We start from the raw sequence: 20,338 nt of genomic DNA on the forward strand, positions 1-20,338 counted from the left end.
TCTCCGTTGCTCGAGCGCTCAGCTTCCTCCTACCTCACTTGGCCTTTATGCCACTCTCAGCCCTCCTGGGTCCGAGCTGTTTGCCATCTGTCCATCAACTCTGTCGATTTCAAAACTGGTTTTCTAAGCGTTTAATGCACATTTGGGAGGGAAGTGTCACGGTATGCACTTGAGCCAGGGATTTGCTTGATCTCAGGGGTTTATTTTACATAAGAAAAATCTCACAGTGCTAATTCTGACAGCAGATTTGGATTTAGGTTTAGTCTTCTTCTTTTTTGAACAAAATGTAATTTTGTTTTAGTCATAATAACTTGTTGGAGCATTTTTCCTGAAAAATGCATGAAATTAATGAATTATTCTCAATTCTAATTTCTAGTTCCTAATCGTAAAATGGCCACTGGAAGATGACCGAAACTGGTATCGGCTGATAGCTTACAATAAGGCTGGTACCAGGTATTGGTAATGGTGCCTTTTCCTAATATTAAATAAAGTTTTTCGGAATACAACCCAACCACTGCCATGTTTTTAAATAACACAAGCCTAATATACTTTAGTACAGACCCAATTCCAATCAAGTTGGGATCTTGTTGTGTTAAACATAAATAAAAACACAATACTAGGGGTGTTAGAAAAAATCGATTTGACAATATATCGCGATATTACAGCGCGCAATTCTCAAATCGATTCGATATGCGGCCGAATCGATTTTTAAACTTCAATTTTTTTATTGGAATATTCAACAAAACATCTTACTTAGGGTTAGGATTTACACATTCAGCATGGAAGAATGTTATATTAATGGAACATTAAGCCTTAATATTTGATTTCAGTGCTGTTCAAACATGAAACAGACTGCAACCTGTTTGTTAAATGCAGTGGCTCAGTTATAAGCCTGAATTTTCAGATCAATAAAAAATAATTCATACAAATCTTATAGTATACATGTACAAGTTTACTGATTAGTATTTTCTAAATTTGAGTAAAAAAAAAAAAACGCAATAATCAATTTATAGATTCGCATCGGGATTAATCGAATTGAATCGTGACTTAAGAATCGTGATACGAGGTGTTTGATGAGCATTTCTCAACTTTTTTGCCACCTGGCCCAGGTTTTTAGAACATATTGCAGCCATAAAATTCTAAGTTAATTATTATTTGCGAAAAACAATCAAGTTTATCAACTTGGACATTAAATATCTTGTCTTTGTAGTGTATTCAATTAAATATAGGTTGAACATGATTTGCATATCATTGTAGCTATTCTGTTTTTATTTATGTTTAACACAATGTCCCAACTTCAATGGAATTTGGTTTGTATTTTAATGTTGATCATAATGGCGGCACTCAGAGAGTCAAGTATTCTTCTCGGTGGCACTTGGTGTAAAATGTTTGGAAGTACGTAGATTAAATAAAAACCCTATAACTGTGTAAAGGACCGTTAAGGTATGACTATGCAATTCAAACACAGGCTAACTTGTTATTTGAATAGTAGTGCAAAAAAAAAGAGCAACACACATTTGAAAGAGAAAGTGTATAAGCTATAATGCCATTTGGGGATGGTTCCATTAGGCCTGCTCTCTCCTAATCAATGAAGCTCAAACATATAAAAGAAAAAAAAATATTGATCTCTAGTCTCTGGCAACTGTGACACAGACGTCAATGCGATATGACATCTTTTTTATGTTATTCATCGATCAATCAACAAACTAATCAAAAGTTGAGTATTATTATATTATTATAAAAATAATCATTATTTTCTGTGCTATTTTGAAGTGCTTGAAGTGGTGACTTCTACCTACGGGGGACATGGATCCACAGACTTTGCGTGCATGTACATAAGAGTACATGCATATTGCATACATACATAACACAAGTCAGACAGACAGGTAACTGTAAACTACAAAAAACAACTAACCGGTGCTCATCATGACTGGCCAATGCTCGACAGTAGAGAGCCTCTAGGCGATGCAGCGGTAACCCATGTGCAGCAGAAAAGCGCCGGGTGTCAGATTGGTGATCCTGGCACGAGTGTCTCCTCCGCAGTGGCGGAAGCAGTAACGGGCCCGAGTAGCGTCGCCTGACCACCTGGTGGACCACAGGGAGCGACTCCCTACGACCCTGCAGAGCAACAACAAGGAAGGAAGAAATGAGTATGGATGGTTGTATGTAAAGATCTTCAGCAGCCCAGGAAGGTTTATTGATGTTTCTTAAATTTAAAATGTGGTGTAGGAAATAAGAACAAACATGATGTGCATAAAAGCAGTGAGATTACTGATGCAATTCATGCCTGAAGCCCTTATATATCCCGCGGCATCTGGTTTTGTGTGCATGTGGATCAGCCTCTTATCCAACCCTCCACACATTCATATTCACCATCATGCTAAGTGGTGTACACCTCTCTCAGGGTCGGCTTTGGGTACATAACAGTGGGGCTCCAACGGTGATATCCATATCATCAGCATTAACAACACTGCCCACTAACAAAATATAACAATTTAGTTAAACAGCAGTGTGATTAAATTGTTGTTTGCCTACCCTATAATTGGACTCTTTGTCTCTTTAAAATGACCTCCCCATGAAACCACATTCTCAATGTGGAAAGGGTGAAGGTCAATAAAACATCAGACCTGCTCACAGCTATGAAACAACTGTGAAATCCTTTTACTTTCCTAACAGCAAGGGAGAGTGTACATTGTATCGACAAAAAATAAATATATATTTTTTAACACTTTAACCATTTGTTTCAAGCTAATTTGGTCTTTTGTCAGCCTAAATCTAACCTTAAAAGTCAATACAGAAGACTTGTTGGTTATGTACCAAGAATTTGCACAATAGGTTACAAATAAAACATCTCATGAGGGGTCAAGAGACTTTTTATTCTACTGCATAATTAATTATTTTTGGGTTGGACTGACTGTTGGACTGTTTTTGCACAATAATCATAGTAGTATCAATATTAGTTAACATTTAATTAAGCAAGATCACACACAATATGCCTACAACTGAATGACAGCCATGATATATGCAGTACAACATCACAACCTTGAGTTTGATATGGCTTTACACAACAGTTGTACAAGTTCCAGTTAGTTAAAAGTAATACAGGGAGTCTTCAAGTTACGGCGGAGTTCCGTTTCTACACTGGCAATGTAACCCGAATTTCAACTTAAATCGGATTTCCCCGTTAAAGTCGATATTTACATTAAAATACTTTGTACAGTGATTTTAAAAAACATTTGCGCGACCCGGACGACGCCGGAACCAATATTTTGTGTTTCCGCACGGACATTCATTGCTGACGGACGGCTTAAACACGGAAAATGTGACGCGCCTGGTGGCGAGCCGACCGGCTGATGGACGTCCGTTGCTGGAGGTAACAACAACACAGCTTTAAATAACTTCAAAATGGCGTGATAACTGTGGGACATTAACGAAAAAGAAGGTGCTACGGATGAGGCATGGGCGCCGTAAAGTCAAAATGACATAGGTCGCGTGCGACGTAGCTCGAGAACTCCCTGTAAGCGATTTGTTTGTTTATTAAATCAGTTATTGGGCTTTGCCAAAACAAATAGTTCCTCAAATACTTCTATTAATAGTACAACCATAGAAAAACAAGTCTATCAAAAGTCGCTTTGGAGGCCTATGTGCGTCTAATGAGGTAGTTTAGCATTTGGCATCTAGCTAGCTGTTGAACTAGCTAGCTTAATGGCGTATTCTCCAGTGTCATTATCATTACAGCGTTTTACAGTCGCCCACAAGATAACAACACTGTTTGCTGGTTTAACATTGAGTAACTTTCTACTACCGTTCAATGAAATTTGCCTGACTTTCGCCCGCAGTAAACTAGGATATGCGTCTAGCAGTAAGCACTTTGCGACCCTGACGAGGATGAAGTGTATTGAAAATGAATGGATGAACGTTCAACTTTAGCCAGGGGTTGTATTTTTTGCATTTTATACTCGCTTGAGAACGATTGAATGAAATAGCTTGACATACAGCTAGCAGAAATTGGGGGGAAAAACATTATGGACAAAAAAAAAAAGACAGATAGTTGTCGGAGAGGTGCGAGTGTGCTTGCTGGCTACTGTCGCACCCCTTTCACTCTCAATCTCTCCATGCCAGCCAGGTGATTGGGATCTTTACAAAATGCACATTGGAATGCTAGCTGAATTTCCTCTTAAGAAACACCAATCAGTAGATTATTTTTTTCTTTAAATGGAATGAGTTGCCCAAATTGCCTGGCTGTAAAAAATGTATATTCATCAATGTCGGGAAGCTTCATACAAACAGACAACACCGCATTAATACAAACACCAGGTAACCTTTGCAAATGTTGTAAATGATCATCTAAAATGAAACAATGGAGTAAATATAAATATTTTCAAGCTCACATTCACAATATAAACATAAATAAATAACATTAGAAACAAACATAAAGCTACTTAAAAGACAGCGGATAGGAAATTTCAGGTCGAATAAACTTAACAGCGTCATATGGCAGTATCTTAGATAGGAAGTGTAAACAGAAATGTATAAGTGACTCAATTAAATACAGTTGAACCAACCACGGAATAAGACCACCCTAAAGCTTGTATAATTTGAAAACAGAAAATAAATCTAAAATATTTACTAAAATGTTGTCATGCGGCTTTTTTGAAACTTCAGAGTTGCTGATAATATAAATTCTGAACAACCGCAGCTCAACCTCTTTTTGTATTGATGGCAGAGGTGAACGCCAGCATTGTCGTCTTGACAATTGCGAACATGACAAATCCATTCTGTTTGTGTGAACGGTACACCAAGTACCTTATTTTAAAAGTGTCAAGATGATAGAGGCAGCCAAGCAGACAGACAGCCCAAAATCAATATCCTCTTTAGTTTTAGTTTTCTTGTCAACATCAGTTAATTTGAAGGAACATGGTGCATATTCATTTAGCCTTACTTATTTGACTCCAAGGCTGCCATTTTGAGAGATTTGAATGCAGAATAATGTATATAGACTAGCCAAACGGCCATCAGCATGTTTTTTTTGTTGGTTTAACGGCACGTCTTCCAGCCAAGCAACAGCAGGAAGGAAGCAGCTGGTCGTGTTATCACCTGAACGGTGTCCCACCACGCGACAAACAAGAAGTGAGAATGAGATGGGAGCAGGAAGGCCAGTGTGCAATCAGATGGGACTTAAGATGCACAGCAGGCTTCTGCATCAGAAAAAAAAAACAATAAGACCATTGCACTCTTATTCGCCACACTTCTGCATTAATCAAGAGGCTGCTGCTGTGTCCATGCAGATATGAATGGCTCAATGCCAAGTGAGTTTTTGTATTCAACGCGACAACTTCAAGCCCAAATCACTTTTTGCACTTAAATCATAAACTAAGAGGTGCAACCTATAAGTTTGAAGAAGAGAGGCTTATTACAAAAACGGCCAGAAGGGGGCAGCAGAGTATAAGAGATCAACCACGGCCATGTTGCAACAAGCTGTTTCCCCCACTGTTTTAATCAGATTTGTGAATAATGATGCAACTTAGCTATATTCTAATGCTAATTGCTACAAAAGAAAGAAGAGACTCGAATATTTGTTGTTTTTATAGCAATAGAACACAATATTCTGTGGGCCTTGCAAAATCCGTCAAAATCCAGTAAAACAGCCGGGAGCGAAGGGGGTTGCTTGAGTGAAAATGACTGGGAGTGAATAAGTTAAGGAGGAAATCAATCACCAAATTTTCTTTACAATAATATATTAGATGTGCCCACAACAGTTTAAAGACAGCATTCTGATTAATATTACGTCTGTGGAATATGAGTTAAGCACCGGTTTTCAGCCATCTCAGGGGGCGGACATTTTGTTATTTGCCGTCGACTGAAAATTGTTACGGCTGTGTAAAACGTGTGTTTGGACCCAAGGCGGACAATAACAAAGAAGCAAGCTTACAGGCTTTATTTGAACATAGGGAGCACGCAAGCGTGAATAAAGACTACAACCAAAAGCAACGTGACACGAGGCCAACGCGGAAAAAAACAACAGTACACAATAACTAGGTGGGCAGAGAGCTACAGGAGAAGGGGACTGAAGGCAAACGCAAAAATTGCTCTAAACCTACTCAAGGCTGAGGGAGTAACAGAGAACAGAAAATCAGAGTAGTACTTCCTAATAGGGGTGTTAGAAAAAATCTATTCTGCAGTATATCGCGATATTACAGCGCACAATTCTCAAATCGATTCGATATGCAGCCAAATCGATTTTTAAACATCAATTTTTTATGGAAATATTCAACAAAACGTCTTACTTAGGGTTAGGATTTACACATTAAGCATGGAAGAATGTTATATTAATGGAACATTAAGACTTAAGGTTTGATTTCAGTGCTGTTCAAACATGAAACAGACTGCAGCCTGTTTGTTAAATGCAGTGGCAGTTTCAGATAAATAAATACATTTTCATACAAATCTTACAGTGTACATGTACAAGTTGACTGATTTGTATTTTCTAAATTTGAGTTTTAAAAAAAATTCGCAATAATCAATGTATAGCTTCGTATCGGGATTAATCGGTATTGAATGAATCGTACTAGGCAATTCACACCCCTACTTACTAATAAACTGAAAAACAAGTTGCATTACTGGCGAGGACTAAATTACAAGGAGCACGAGAATGTCAGGTTGGCGGTGTCGATGGCAATTAGCAAAGGTTAGAATATCTCGGCACCCTTCTCCTGTCTTTCCTGCGCTTAAATACTCTGCTAATGATAATGCAGAGCAGGTGTGACACAGGAGGCTCTGCCCACCACCTCACACCTTGGGCTCTGCAACACACACACACACACACCCACACACACACACACACACACACACACAAAAAGGGCAACAAAACAAAGCGACAAACCAGGATGCGACAAAAATGACATCATAGTTACTCAGGGCTCAGGTAAAGCCAGTCATGGCCCAAATTCAGAAAACAGATGCTAATCCATATCTAAGAAAAATATTTCAATAAATCCTGGATCGTAATGTGAAATAATATAGAACTAGACTTCATGCCTGTAAGGAAACTGGGCCATTCTTGTAAAGAAAATTGTTGGGTTGACTTCCACTGCCATTGACAAGTATACATTTTTTTTCTACGGGGCTAGATGGGGGAGAATCTGATTATGTTCCACTGTAAATGTCAAACTTGGAAACAACTTTCCTGATGCACAACCACCAGTAGGTGACATCATAGAGCCATTTTATACGTAATAAACACACAGTTTGAGACTCCATAGGAGTAATGGCTGCATTTTGTGCAACCTACATTGTTCTACTGTCGATTGTAAGAGAACGGGACAAGGCAGAAAGGAGAGAGTCTATTCTGGCATTTGCCAGATTCGGTTTATATATAATTATTGAACATAATATCGTTTGAGTTTAGAAAATTTTGAAAAATTTCTAAAATGGCACTTCTTTGGCTGTGCAGATTCTCCCATCTGCGCAAGTATTAAGGTTTCCCTTTTCTTAAAAAAAACAAAACATTTTTGGGTGTCTTCTCAATGAAAAGATATAACAACACAATAAAATAACCCAATTTTGGTCCAAAAAAACCTCACCTGTTACTTGGTTATTTAGTTATTTGTTTTTTGTTTTTTTAATAAAAAACAACCCCATAGGTTGGGTTAAATTGACCCAAGTACTGGGTCGGGTTAGTTTTTGACCAAAATTGGATGATTTTTGACCCAGCAGTTTTAAAGGTGTACTTTGTATTAGTCGACTATCGGTCTAAAGTCAAACAACTTGGAGTGAAACTGAAATGTGCCCCAAAATTCAAACCAAGTGGGAGTTCAGATGATGATTTTCCATACCAAATCCTGTAAGATTCACATCACTGAGCATATACAGGCTGCTATTACTATAATAACTCAATGTGGTTTTCTTTCTTTTTTCTACCACAGAAGGTTACTAGCAATAGCTAATGCAACGTATTGTGATTTAGGTACAAAATTAGCAGGCTTGGGGAGTAACGGAATAACTGTATTCCATTACAGTTACAGGAAAAAACATGTAATCAGGTTACAGGTACATTTATTAAAAATGGGGATTACTTCAAGCGATTACAATTTCTACGATGAGAGAAGAGTACGAAAGAGGGCGAGAGAGAGAGACAGAGCAAGAGAGACAGAGCGAGCGAGAGAGAGAGAGAGAGAGAGAGAGAGCGCGTGCACGCCCGCGCAGTGGGACCGTTGCTACATGTCAGGGAGGTGGGGACAAACGAACTGACTAGTCGTGTCCTCCACACGCGGGCAGTTTGAGAAAGCTTCACGGACGGGAGGAGGAAATGGCGACCGGTATTCACTGGAACTTACTTGGAGCGAAAGTTTGAGCTAAGAGTCCAGCGGCATGCTAAAGGCTGTAGCTTCTTGCTAGCTAGCCCGCTAGCCTACAACCATAATGTGAGTTACACCTTCCAAACAAACCTTCCTCCCACCAATTCACTATTTAAACATCATACACAACATATACACGGCTAAACTTGTGACTGGGATAAAAGTTTATTTTGCAGTTGATGTCACACACTATCTATCTATCTATCAAACTGTGAGGTGTGGTTGCTTTTAGTGACAGTTCAAAAACAGCATATGGCCTTCAATCAATCAATCAATCAATAAATCAATAGCCTACATGCTTTTTAATTACACAAGCATTTTTACTTGTTGTAGGCTGCCCGGGTCCCTATCACCCGCAAACCAAAGGGGCACATTGTATAGAATATATATCGTGGTGATATTTATTTTTATTTTGTCTTCATGAGCATACTCAATATTGGAGTAATCCAAAAGTAATCCAGTTACATTACTTTAATATTATGGTACTTGGATTACATTACTAACTACATTTTTTAGCAGGTAACTTGTAACTGTAACGGATTACATTTGAAAAGTAACCCTCCCTACCCTGAAAATGAGCAATACATATCCTTTCCAACAAGTTTGGACGGTGATGATGAAGTGCATCGTGTTGCATATAAATGAGTCACAAAGCATGTTTTGACAACTGAAGCCTGATGGTAAGAAGTCAGGTGGCTCCATCTTTACTCAAAAGAATCACGCTCTCTTATTTAATTCAAGCAGTTGTTTCAATGTGGCACACACTCAAATGCAGTCACTTGTGTCACTAGAGGAGATCTTTGTAATATGGTTCTCGACACCAGGCGCCTATTTGCATAATTTGCTTTCACAAATTGCCTTTTATATGCCATCTTTTTGTGCTCTCATTCGGTAAACAAATGACGGTGCCGCTGGCTGTTTCCTGAACACAGTTGGCATTTATAATCTGCCTGTTGTCTTTTACAAACAGGATTAACAAACTACATACCGCTAAGTCTACCACCCACAGCGCAGTTTGGGTTAAAACATCTTGGGCATGAAATTAAACGTCGGTGATAGTCATGAAACAGGGGCAACACCGGAGCGTCTCACTGTATGTGTGTCAAATGTTATGTTTGTAAGTGTGCCTTGACGCAGCAGTGAGCTTGGTTTGTTCAAAAGTGATCAGCATGAATGTGTGCAGTCATTTTTGTCTCTCAAACTGCTTTTGAAACGTAATCAGATGGCTCTGGCCGTCTTGCTAGCTGCAGGCTAGCTAGCAACTAGTGGCTAACGCTGGAGCTGACGCTGAATGCTGCCAACGTATGATACAATGTCAGCGTGATTAAGTAGGTTTTTTTAGCATCCTTAATTAGCATTTGAACTTGATTTCAGGACGACAACGTCTTGTTGACGTCCATGACAAACGTTTGTAAGACACCGCAACCAGAGTGACTCAAAAAAACGAGTCAAGTCACTGGCGGCTGCGTGTTCTGTCATAGATAGTATGAAAATGTTTTGCTGCTTTTAGCTTGACAAGTTTTGCTAGTTTCACACATGAACAATTTTGGGGAACGTGGTACTTAATTACACAAAATTGTAACATTAGACATTAAATACAATGTTGGAATGTAAGTATGCCTTTTTCTATAACATCTAGGTATTGGTAAATCTCTATAAAATGTTTTTGTTTTTTTTAAATGTTATTATGATTCCGTGTATAGTACGGTGGGACCATTTTAGAATATTTCATGAAAAAAAACAACGTCCTAAATATGCTCTATCACATCAAAGTATTTTTTTTAAAAATATAATCGTAGGTCTCGTAATCGCCAATTATATTACATAGGTCGCTACAAAAGGCTGACATGTTTCGCCACCATGTTTCTAAATAAGAATCGCGATTCTCATTTAGTACGATTCAGAATTGATTTTAAATGTCCCAAAATCGAGTTTATTTAAATTATTTTATACTGTCTTGCCTTTGTCTGTGTGTGCCTTTATTTGGAGCACTGTTTATGTTGTACCCGCTTTGGCCACTTAGGGGCAGTGTGGTTCCACGCAGTCTAATACACTGTTAAGTTGTAGCCACATTAGAGAGTAGAAGGAAAAAGTCACAATCCAATAAAAGTTATTCCAATAAAAGTAGTTTTTTTGCAGTGTGGAACCGTTCTTTTGAGTGATAAAAGTGCCGCGACTAGCGCACTAATTAGCATTAGCGAGTCAGACTGGAGTAGATCATTACGATTCCTTGCACATCTATAAATTGAAGCAAAAATCATTGTCAATCAAATAATTTTGAAGCAAAAATCGTTCTTAATCAAAAGTCGATTCTGAATCGAATCGCAGGCCCAAAAATCGGAATCGAGTCGAATCGTGAGACATTCAAAGATTCCCACCCCTAATAACAATAGTGAAAATGTCCATGTTTTTGTCTTTGTGACCATGCATGAGCTTTCGCGTTTAATTTTTGCTCTACATCTGTCCAGAAGAAGGAAGCTGAGAATTTAACCTAACTTAGTGACCTTTTTTTTGTCTTGCACTCAAAAAATAGTCCATACATTTAAACTAATGCTAAATCTAATCAAAACTAAACTACATCAAAAGTTTTTGTTTTTTTAACTGCTCTAAAAGCTAATAAAAAGCAACTGAATTTTTAAAAAGTCCAAATGAAATAAACTCTAACTCTAAATGAAAACTCCAAAACCAATTTAAGACTAGTCGGGTAAGTTTAGTAAGCTGGTCTTCAAACTCCTTCCTCTGATTTCATCTTGGCACTAAACGTACGATCCCGGCTTTAACCAAACACGCGCACGTGCACACGCACGCACCCTCTCAGTGTGTAGCCACATCATGTAATCAGAGATGAGAGCATTTCATCAGGACACGCTGTTGTTCTGCAAACGCATCAGGAGCAATCAAAGCTGCTGTTATTTCCCTAATTGAGAAAGTGAATATTAATTGATCACGATGGCGGCAAGAGCAAGCATGATGACCTTCACGCTGTGAGTCTGATGTTTGTGGGCGTGTACAAGCAGCAGACACAAACTGAATATTTTCTGGAAAAAACACAAAGTTCCAAAGTGAACTGGAAACTTTTGATGGTGTTGATGTTTTCTACCTTCTTCAAAAAAATCTCAATTCCATAAATTCTCAGTGAGCATATTTGGCAGTTTGAATATAACAAATAGTCGGACAGAATCAAATTTTCTAGTAGTTTCATCACAAAACTGGAAAAAAAAGGCAATATAATCTGAATATACTGAGAAACAGCTAAGACCATTTAACACACACTGTTGTTACCCCACTGTGTGTGTGTGGGTGTGCGTGCGTGCGTGCGTGTGTGTGTGTGTGCGTGCGTCTCTCTTGCTTACCTCAAGCCAAGACATTGATGCGAGTTAGTTGTTGCAGCAAAGCAGCAGCTGAGACAAAGACAAAAAGAAAAACAGGACTGTAAAAACGACCCAACAGCCACAAGATAATCCAGTATTAATAAATTCACTATTATGGAATGGACTCATATTTATATAGCACGTTTTTAGCGATAGTGCCCCAAGTGCTTTACAAAGCCTCCCATTAACCCACCAGTGGTCGGCCCAATTGGGGCTCAGTGTCTTGCTCAAGGACACTTTGATGTGGTCACCTGAAGTGAGGATCGAACCCACAACATCACGAATGAGGATGGAGATGACCACTCTACCACTGAGCCACGCCACCCCCTAACTATTAATCAATTACTGCAGAATACGCCCAATTCACTGTCTCCTTGTTCTAAAAGCAATACAGACCTTAGTAAAGTTATGCAAGGTTGTCACTATTGACTATTTTTAGAATATATAATTCCATAGATTAATCGGTTAAAATCATATTTTGCATTAACTCATTCACTGCCATTGACGGCTATAGACGTCAAAAATTCATTTGAACTATTTCTATTAGTTCAGTACAGTTTTCCAAACATTTCGTAGCCTGAGCAGAGTATGTTATGAGTATTTAAAATGAACTCCAATTCTCACACAAAAGCTCCTTAAATTTTAACAACATGCAAAAACACAGTTTAATGTTTAATTTGAGATTAAGTTTAAAACTAAAATTCACTAACATTGACGGCTATAAACGTCAAAAATTCATTTTAACTATTTCTATTAATTTAACATTTTTCACACTTTCGAAAAAAAAGTTCCTTGCACATCTATAGATTGAAGCAAACATCATTGTCAATCAAATCATTTTGAATCGAAAATCGTTCTTAATCGAAAATCGATTCCGAATCAAATCGCAGACCCAAAAATCGGAATTGAATCGAATCGTGAGACATTCAAAGATTCCCACCCCTAATCGAAAGTGTGACAAATATCATCGCATTGTAAGAATAGTACCAAATCCTGCTGATTAATTTCACAAAAAAAGAATGATATTAAACAAAACAAAACTGGCAAACCACAAGCTTTGTTTTTCTTTGATTCCATTCCTGTCGTTAACGCACAAGTGACAATTCTCTTCAAACAATCAATGGACTTCAGTATGTCGAGCACCATCCTTCCTACTTACAGATGCCTGTAGTGTGGATGTATTGTTTTGGTGCAGTCACAACTTCTGGCAATGGAAAGAAACAACATTGCGTTTCATTTACCCAACTGCAATGCTTGGCGGGAGCAAGAAGTTAAGAACTGACAAGACTGATGCACGGTTCAATCCCTTTGCTCATTAGACTTTAATTGTGTTGAAACAAGTGAATGAACAAACAATAGAAGCCACTGGGAATTTAATCTGAACTATGAATCTCCTTTGGTGTTTGTTAGTTGTTTTTTTCCATGAATGGAAAAAGATCAACAACACAGACAGATGCCCAAATTGCAGTGTCACCACCAAACACCAAGCATAAGTATACAATAATTACAATTAATTTGCATTGGCAGGTATCAGCTATGCGTCACATTTTATACACATTAATGGAAGAGGCCTGATATCCGTTTTCACGCAAGACAATCGGAATTCTGTCAGTTGAAAGTTCGAGTGTAAACCTAGCTTAAGAGAGCAACCAGCATCAAGAAGAGCTCTTTCAAACTCAATTCAACTTCTTATACCCTAATTTGAGCTGGCACACTGGGCTGGAAAAAAGTAATAGGTCAGAGATTCGATTATTTTGTATGATTAAAAATATGATTTATGTTTCACGACTTCTGCATTCAAGTGTAGTAACCGTTACACAAACACAAATTCTGCTCTGGTATGATTAAGCAGCTAAGAAGGAGACGTCCTTGTCTGCAACACTCGAGTCAACCATCTACTGTATAAGTGAAAACAAGACATCTTATGATAGTGTCGTCACAATGACCCAAAGCAGATAACGGTGGTTTAAACATAAACTGATAAGAGTCTGAGCAACGTTCAAGAGTTTAGTCATCAAACTATAAATTCGCAAAGGGGAAAACGTGATTGCTTGTCGCACAAGGTTAAACAATTGCTGTACCATACTGTAGATATCGATCATAAATGCCTTTCCAGAAAGGTTCAATTATGTGGTACAGGCTTAACAATGTTGTAAACTAAATAAATAAATAAAATTTATAATAATAATAATAACTAGACTAAGTGCAATTTCTGCAACAAATTGTGTGGGAATGCTGAAAGCTGAATGCTAATAAATTAATGCTAATCTGAATGCTTTTGAAGTAAATTGAAAGACAAATTAAGTATTAATTGTAGTTGAAAGATAAATGAATACAAATAACACTTGAACCCGGAAGGCGGGAATTTTTGAAGCAAGTTGAAATTTATACGGAAAAGTGTTATTTGAAAGTACCCTCCATTCATTTTGATGGAAAAGTGGAACTAATGATATCCAGTGCAAAAATGCAAAAAAATATATATATTTAAAAAATCACTCAATAGCACCACCTAGGCATTCATTTAGATGGAAAACTGGAAGTATGATAGTCAGTTGGTTAGCATGTAATCGCTTAGCATAATGGCCATAGACACATTTGCAATGTACATACAGTCAGAGGTGGGATTTGAACCCACAACCTCCTGGTTACTGGTCATTGCATTTTACCAAGTGCGCCACTGAGCAGTATCAGAGAGCTGCTAATGATGTTCAGCTGTATGCATGGCAGTGGGCGTGGAAAGTGGGACTTAGAAAAAGTCCAATGTCAGTCCCATTGGAAATGAATGGGGAAAAGTTGATACTTAACATTCAATTGTGTCAATACTGTAAATAATGTGGAATCAAGTCGGGATGTTTTTAAGCAAGTTGAAATTTGAACGGTGTAAATCGGAAGTATCATGAACCTCAGGCCTGCATAATTTGACATCTAATGGCTGCGGCCGAACTCCACTCAACACTTGCTCAGTGTCCGGGGTTTCTGCCGCAAGATTTCACGAGTGGCACCCGACCACTGGTTCTGTGGCGATTCAAAATTTGAAACACAGTTATGCAATGAGACCACGTTGCAAACGAGCAATAAAAATACACACCAAAAAGCTTTTGCACATGGCGAAAAATCGATTTCTGGGTTATAACGAGCAAGCAGGACAATGTGCAACCAAGCAAGAGAATTACAGTATACAGTACACATATTTGTTTTATAACAATACTTAATAGGGGTGGGAATCTTTGAATGTCTCACGATTCGATTCCGATTTTTGGCCCTGCGATTCGATTCAGAATCAATTTTTGATTCAAAATTATTTGATTGACAATGATTTTTGCTTCAATCTATAGATGTGCAAGGAATTGTAAATGATCTACACCGGTCTGACTCGCTGATGCTAATTAGCGCGCTACTCGCTGTACTTTTATCACTCAAAAGAACGGCTCCAAACTGCAAAAAAACAACTTTTATTGTTAAAACTTGATCGTGACCGTTTTCCTTCTACTCTCTAATACGGCTACAACTTAACAGTGTATTAGACCGCGCTGAACCACACTGCTCCTAAGTGGCCAAATCGGGTACAACATGAACAGCGCTCCAAATAAAGGCACACACAGACCAAGACAAGACAGTATAAAATAATTTTAATAAAATCGATTTTGGGACATTTAAAATCGATTCTGAATCATACCAAATGAGAATCGCGATTCTTATGAGAATCGATTTTTGGGCACACCCCTAATACTTAACCATATTGATCATTTCATATGTACACGTGGATGAAGTATATGTGAGCGCCGCTGTGTATGTACCACGCTAGTTACATCCAAATGAATTTCTTAGGCACGAGCCAATATCGATTTCAAAGTACTGTAATTACAGCTCTAAAATTAAAAATTTTGAAATATCTGGGTAACTAAAAACTGATTTTTTTTTCCCAGACTGAACATAATTTATTATTAGTAGTAGTAGTATTAAGCAAACTGTAGAATATTTGGTACAGAAGAAATGTGTACCATATAAAGTTTGAATGAATAAATACAATTATTCTTAGTAAGTCAAGTAAGTGGAGAGTTATTCTTCAAACAGACACGTGGGCTACTCATGTTTTCCTTTGGGCTAACTAGTGATGCAGGCACTTTTTCTTCTTCTTCTTTTTTTAGAGCAATACACAAATCAACAGAGCAAAAAGGCATCAGTGTTTTCACAGTGTCTCTTTTGTCTTTGCTCGCTCTCTCCTTCCTGCACTACTGTTCACCCCTCCTCTCTCTGCTTGCAAGGAGAGAAAAAAAAGGTTAATTGGAGGCAATGAACTCCAAAGAGGCGTCTTGTTAACTCAACTCTGCAAGCAGCCACTCATATAGTGCCCTGTTTAGAAGACCCCTCAGCATTGCCACCACAGGCAATATTGGCAATTACTGAAAAATCTACTTTTTAAAATCATGGTTAACCATCAAAACCAGTAATCGGACCATGCCTACTTTCAACTTGTCTTTAGTCTTGCTCATGTCATTTTTCTGCAGCAACCTGCATCTTCCTTGACTGGCACGGCCATCTTTTTATGGATTAAAAAAAAAGTGGTATGATGCAAGATATTGGAGCCTCAGAAAATGGCATTTTATTCTTGTATGGCAAAAAAATAATAATAATAATAATAACATGTTCCCCTGGGGGCCCACCCCACTATTTGAGTAGGATCGCACTAGCTCATTAGGATAGCAGTATTTTAGTTTTAAGACTTCTCAGCAATAAGTCACATTCATTCAGAATTAGCATTTCTTAACCTTTTAAACAAAGACACACACACACACACGTCCTGTACTACTGATGAATATCACCCACTTCCAAATGGATGTTTGCTGACTTGGGCCCATTGTTATGTCTGGCTGCAGACATATTACGATAACAAAATGGAATTCCTCTGCAGGAAAACAAAAAAGAACAAACAAACAAAAAAAGGAACTGACATTTACGACTGTCACCTGTCACACTGACCAAAAGTCTACTATTCCTATCAATAATCTGTTAATAAAAAAAAACGGCTCATGTATTTTGTTTTCAGTTTACTAATCAGATGCAGGGGAGAAAAAGTGGATTTGGCATGATTGTAAACATTTCCAGATGAGACAAGCAGTGAGAGTATTGCAGCAGCAGCAGTGTGCCACCTATTGGTCACACACAGAACAGTTGTTGGAGAAGTGTGTGGGGAAAGGGCCCTTTCTTGTCTTGCCGTTAGAAGCCTGAGGGATCGGTCACAGTTTCACTGCATGCTTATGTAAAAGTGCTCAAGCTTTTTTGGACAACTTTACATAACATAACATAACAGCTCGTTGTACTCATTTTATTCAATTATACACTAACTCTAATTTTAGTAAACGTCCTAAAATAGAGTGAGTCCCTTTTTGTCACGGAGCAACCACACACTTTAAACACATTTGAACTTATTAACTCATTCACTGCCATTGACGGCTATTGACGTCAAAAAATCATTTGAACTATTTCTATTAGTTTAAAAAAAAATCCACTTTTGTTAACAATTGTATGAAACCTATAATTTGTTTTACTGTACATTTAGAACAGATATTAAATTTGTGATTAATCGCAAGTTAACTAGTCAAGTCATGCGATTAAAAACTTTAATCGCCTGACGCCCTGAATTTTTAATAATCTTTTTTTTCTTTTTTTATTCATTCACTGCCATTGATGGCTATAAACGTCAAAAATTAATTTTAACTATTTCTATTAGTTTAACATTTTTTTTTCACTTTTGTTAACAAGAGTATGAAAACCTAGAATTATTTTTATTGTACATTTAGAACAGATGTAAAATGTGTGATTAATCGTGAGTTAACTAGTGAAGTCATGCGATTAATTACAATTAAAAAATGTAATCGCCTCTTGCCTTTAATTTTTAATAATCTTTTTTTAATGAATTTATGGCAGTAAATGAGTTAAATTGGATATGTACAGTGACGCTACAAAAACTGAAGTGTGATATGGTGAGAGACACTTGTATAGTGTAAAAAAAAAAACATTTAAAAAAACAATATCTTAAAAATCTGCAAATTAGCAGGGCCGCAAATGTACAACTGCAAATTAGCGGAGAACACTACTTCAGAGAGGTCAACTCCACCTGCGTTTTACTTTTGCTTTTTTTGCGACATTTATCCCCAAAAGACCATTCTTTACAAGGCTTGTTCAGTAAAGAACGGAAAAAGAAAATAAGTGCCACACACCAAAAATATCAAGGATAAGACGGTTCACCTTCAAAGCAATGAGTCAGCATGCGGGTCACTTTTTAAGTACACGGTGTTCCAAACAATTTAACATTTCGTAGCCTGAGCAGAGTATGTTATGAGTATTTAAAATGAACTCCAATTCTAACACAAAAGCTCCTTAAATTTTAACAACATGAAAAAACACAGTTTAATGTTTAATTTGAGATTAAGTTGTGGTTTTTTTTCTCTCTCTCTAAAAAATACAAAAATACTTGAGATTAAGTTGAACTCAATCACTGACGGCTATAGACGTCAAAAATTCATCATCAACTATTTCTATTAGTTTTTCCCACTTTTGTTAACAAGAGTATGAAAACCTAGATTTTTTTTATTGTATTAGAACAGATATAACATTTGTAATAATCTTTTCTTAAAAAAAAAAAAAGATTATTAAAAATTGGAAAAAATAATTACAATTATTTTATTATTAAAAATTAGGGGTCAGGTGATTAATTTTTTTTAATCGTAATTAATCGCATGACTTCAGTAGTTAGCTCACGATTAATCACAAATTTTATATCTGTTCTAAATGTACAAAAAAAATCTAGGTTTTCATACTCTTGTTAACAAAAGTGGAAAAAAAAGTTAAACTAATAGAAATAGTTACAATGAATTTATGACGTCTATAGCCGTCAATGGCAGTGAATGAGTTAATAATGACCTAATGTTTTGCTTTTTCTTAAAGGTAAAGAATGGCATTCACTAGCAACGGAAAGGCATTTTGTGTGTTAGTGACACACAACACCTCAACACAGTCAAAGAAGAGAGTGTGGCGTGCATTTTCAAGAAATTCCATTTAAAATGCAAAAGAAAAGAAAAGAAAAAGAAAATGGCACAGGTGGTGTGCGTATTGGACATTTGTGAAGCTTTGTGAAATCACTTATGAAACTTCTAAGTGTTTAAACTAGGACTGAACAATTATTTGCATTTGAAATATACCGGTAATCACGATTTGATCAAACCTGATTTTCTAATTGCAAGGGCTGCGATTTGACTGGTCATTATTACTGTATTGAGAACAGAGTGGAGGGGGAGAAGGCAAAGCTTAACGCTGGTTTCCGTCTCACAAGACATTGTCATTGGTGTTTACAGATAAAACTTTTTCCACTAGTGAGACAACACGGACACGTGAGCTGCACCTTCCTCCTAATCCACTGTCTTTCATCAATTATCGAATTATTGTGAGTGTGCATGTGAGTTACCTTATTTGTACACTTGTATGAGAGTTTATAAAGTAAAAAAAAAAAAAGTTCCTTAAAAAATTACTTCCATGACTTCCTACTGTAAGTGAAAAATGTTTTGCCAGCAGGTAGTGTTGGACTTTGGAGCATTTATTGTAATGATGAACATTCGAGACGGCCATTCCCTCTTCCCTCTGAGATACAGGAAATAAATAATCCACGTCAAGCCCCTGTGTCTGTCTGTCTGTCTGGGAGGGGGGGTTAGCAGCAGAAGAAAGGAAACAGATAAATGGTGGAGGAGGAAGGAGATGACAAAAAATAAAAGACAGGAGGAGGGAGCGGATAAATAGTTGAAGGACATTCATTTCACGTTTCTTTACATAGAATACAACATAATTAAAAACAATGCTGACGTTACACATTGACTTCATGAACTCACAAAACTTGAATGCGACAAGTTAAGAGTGTGAGAATTTACAATCAACGCAATGTGAGCGTCCGTATGCATTTGTAGAGGACTGCTAAGTGACAAATTAACAGAACTGTTTGAATGCATCTGTCATTTTCTGATGCAACTTTTAAATGTGTCTTTCAAACTTTTAACAACTTAACTCTGAACAAGTGAACTTACCAGTGAGACGCTCGTGTCGACGCCGTCTTGTGTCCCGCGCGAGTGGCCCAAAAGCCTCCCCTCTCTCTCTTTCAACGCGGCAGCACGGTAGCTCTTATCGTCTCTTCCATTTTTATTGCTGCGCTTCGGTGAGATAGCTCGACTTCAAACTCCTCGAACTGTTCAAACCGGGCTATGCGTGGCGCCCAGTGGCCCTCCGTCACAGTGACGTCCCCCGAGTGATCACATGACAGAAACGTAAACAAGCGACACTGTGCACGAGTGCTGGTCTAACTCCGTGACTTGTTGTTTTTTATTAACAATTTCAAACATTGCATCCCAGTGCTTTACATAGATATATTTTGAATATATTGTTTAAAATTATTTTTTGAATCCCATGTAGTGTTATTTTCTGTTTATAATGCAACACATGATTATTTTTCTTTTTTTTTGTACTGCAATTTTCATTGGTTAAATAAAATAAAGTTGTTGTATTTAAAACAAAAAAATAGACAGGCACAGTATAAAGTTATGAAATACTAAACTGACTTTTCCC

The 20,338-nt window shown here is 37.4% G+C and overlaps 1 protein-coding gene across 4 annotated transcripts in view; it reads right to left on the bottom strand.

Moving 5' to 3' along the window:
* Positions 1–19,994, bottom strand: part of pde4cb (phosphodiesterase 4C, cAMP-specific b) — an 88,091-nt gene extending 68,097 nt beyond the window's left edge. For 3 of the 4 annotated variants that reach the window (XM_086088243.1, XM_086088240.1, XM_086088239.1), the window contains exons 1-3: positions 19,804–19,994; positions 11,711–11,758; positions 1,916–2,118 (exon numbers count right to left, since the gene is read on the bottom strand). In XM_086088243.1, the coding sequence (XP_085944369.1) occupies positions 1,916–2,118; positions 11,711–11,725 (218 nt within the window). In that variant the 5' untranslated portion in view covers positions 11,726–11,758; positions 19,804–19,994. The remainder of the gene's footprint in view (positions 1–1,915; positions 2,119–11,710; positions 11,759–19,803) is intronic. The other variant, XM_086088247.1, reaches the window with a different exon arrangement.
* Between the last annotated feature and the right edge of the window lie 344 nt (positions 19,995–20,338).

Source organism: Leptonotus elevatus, chromosome 11 (assembly GCF_054856555.1).
Source record: "Leptonotus elevatus isolate MCC_2025b chromosome 11, RoL_Lele_1.0, whole genome shotgun sequence".
In the NCBI taxonomy this organism is placed as follows: Eukaryota; Metazoa; Chordata; class Actinopteri; order Syngnathiformes; family Syngnathidae; genus Leptonotus; species Leptonotus elevatus.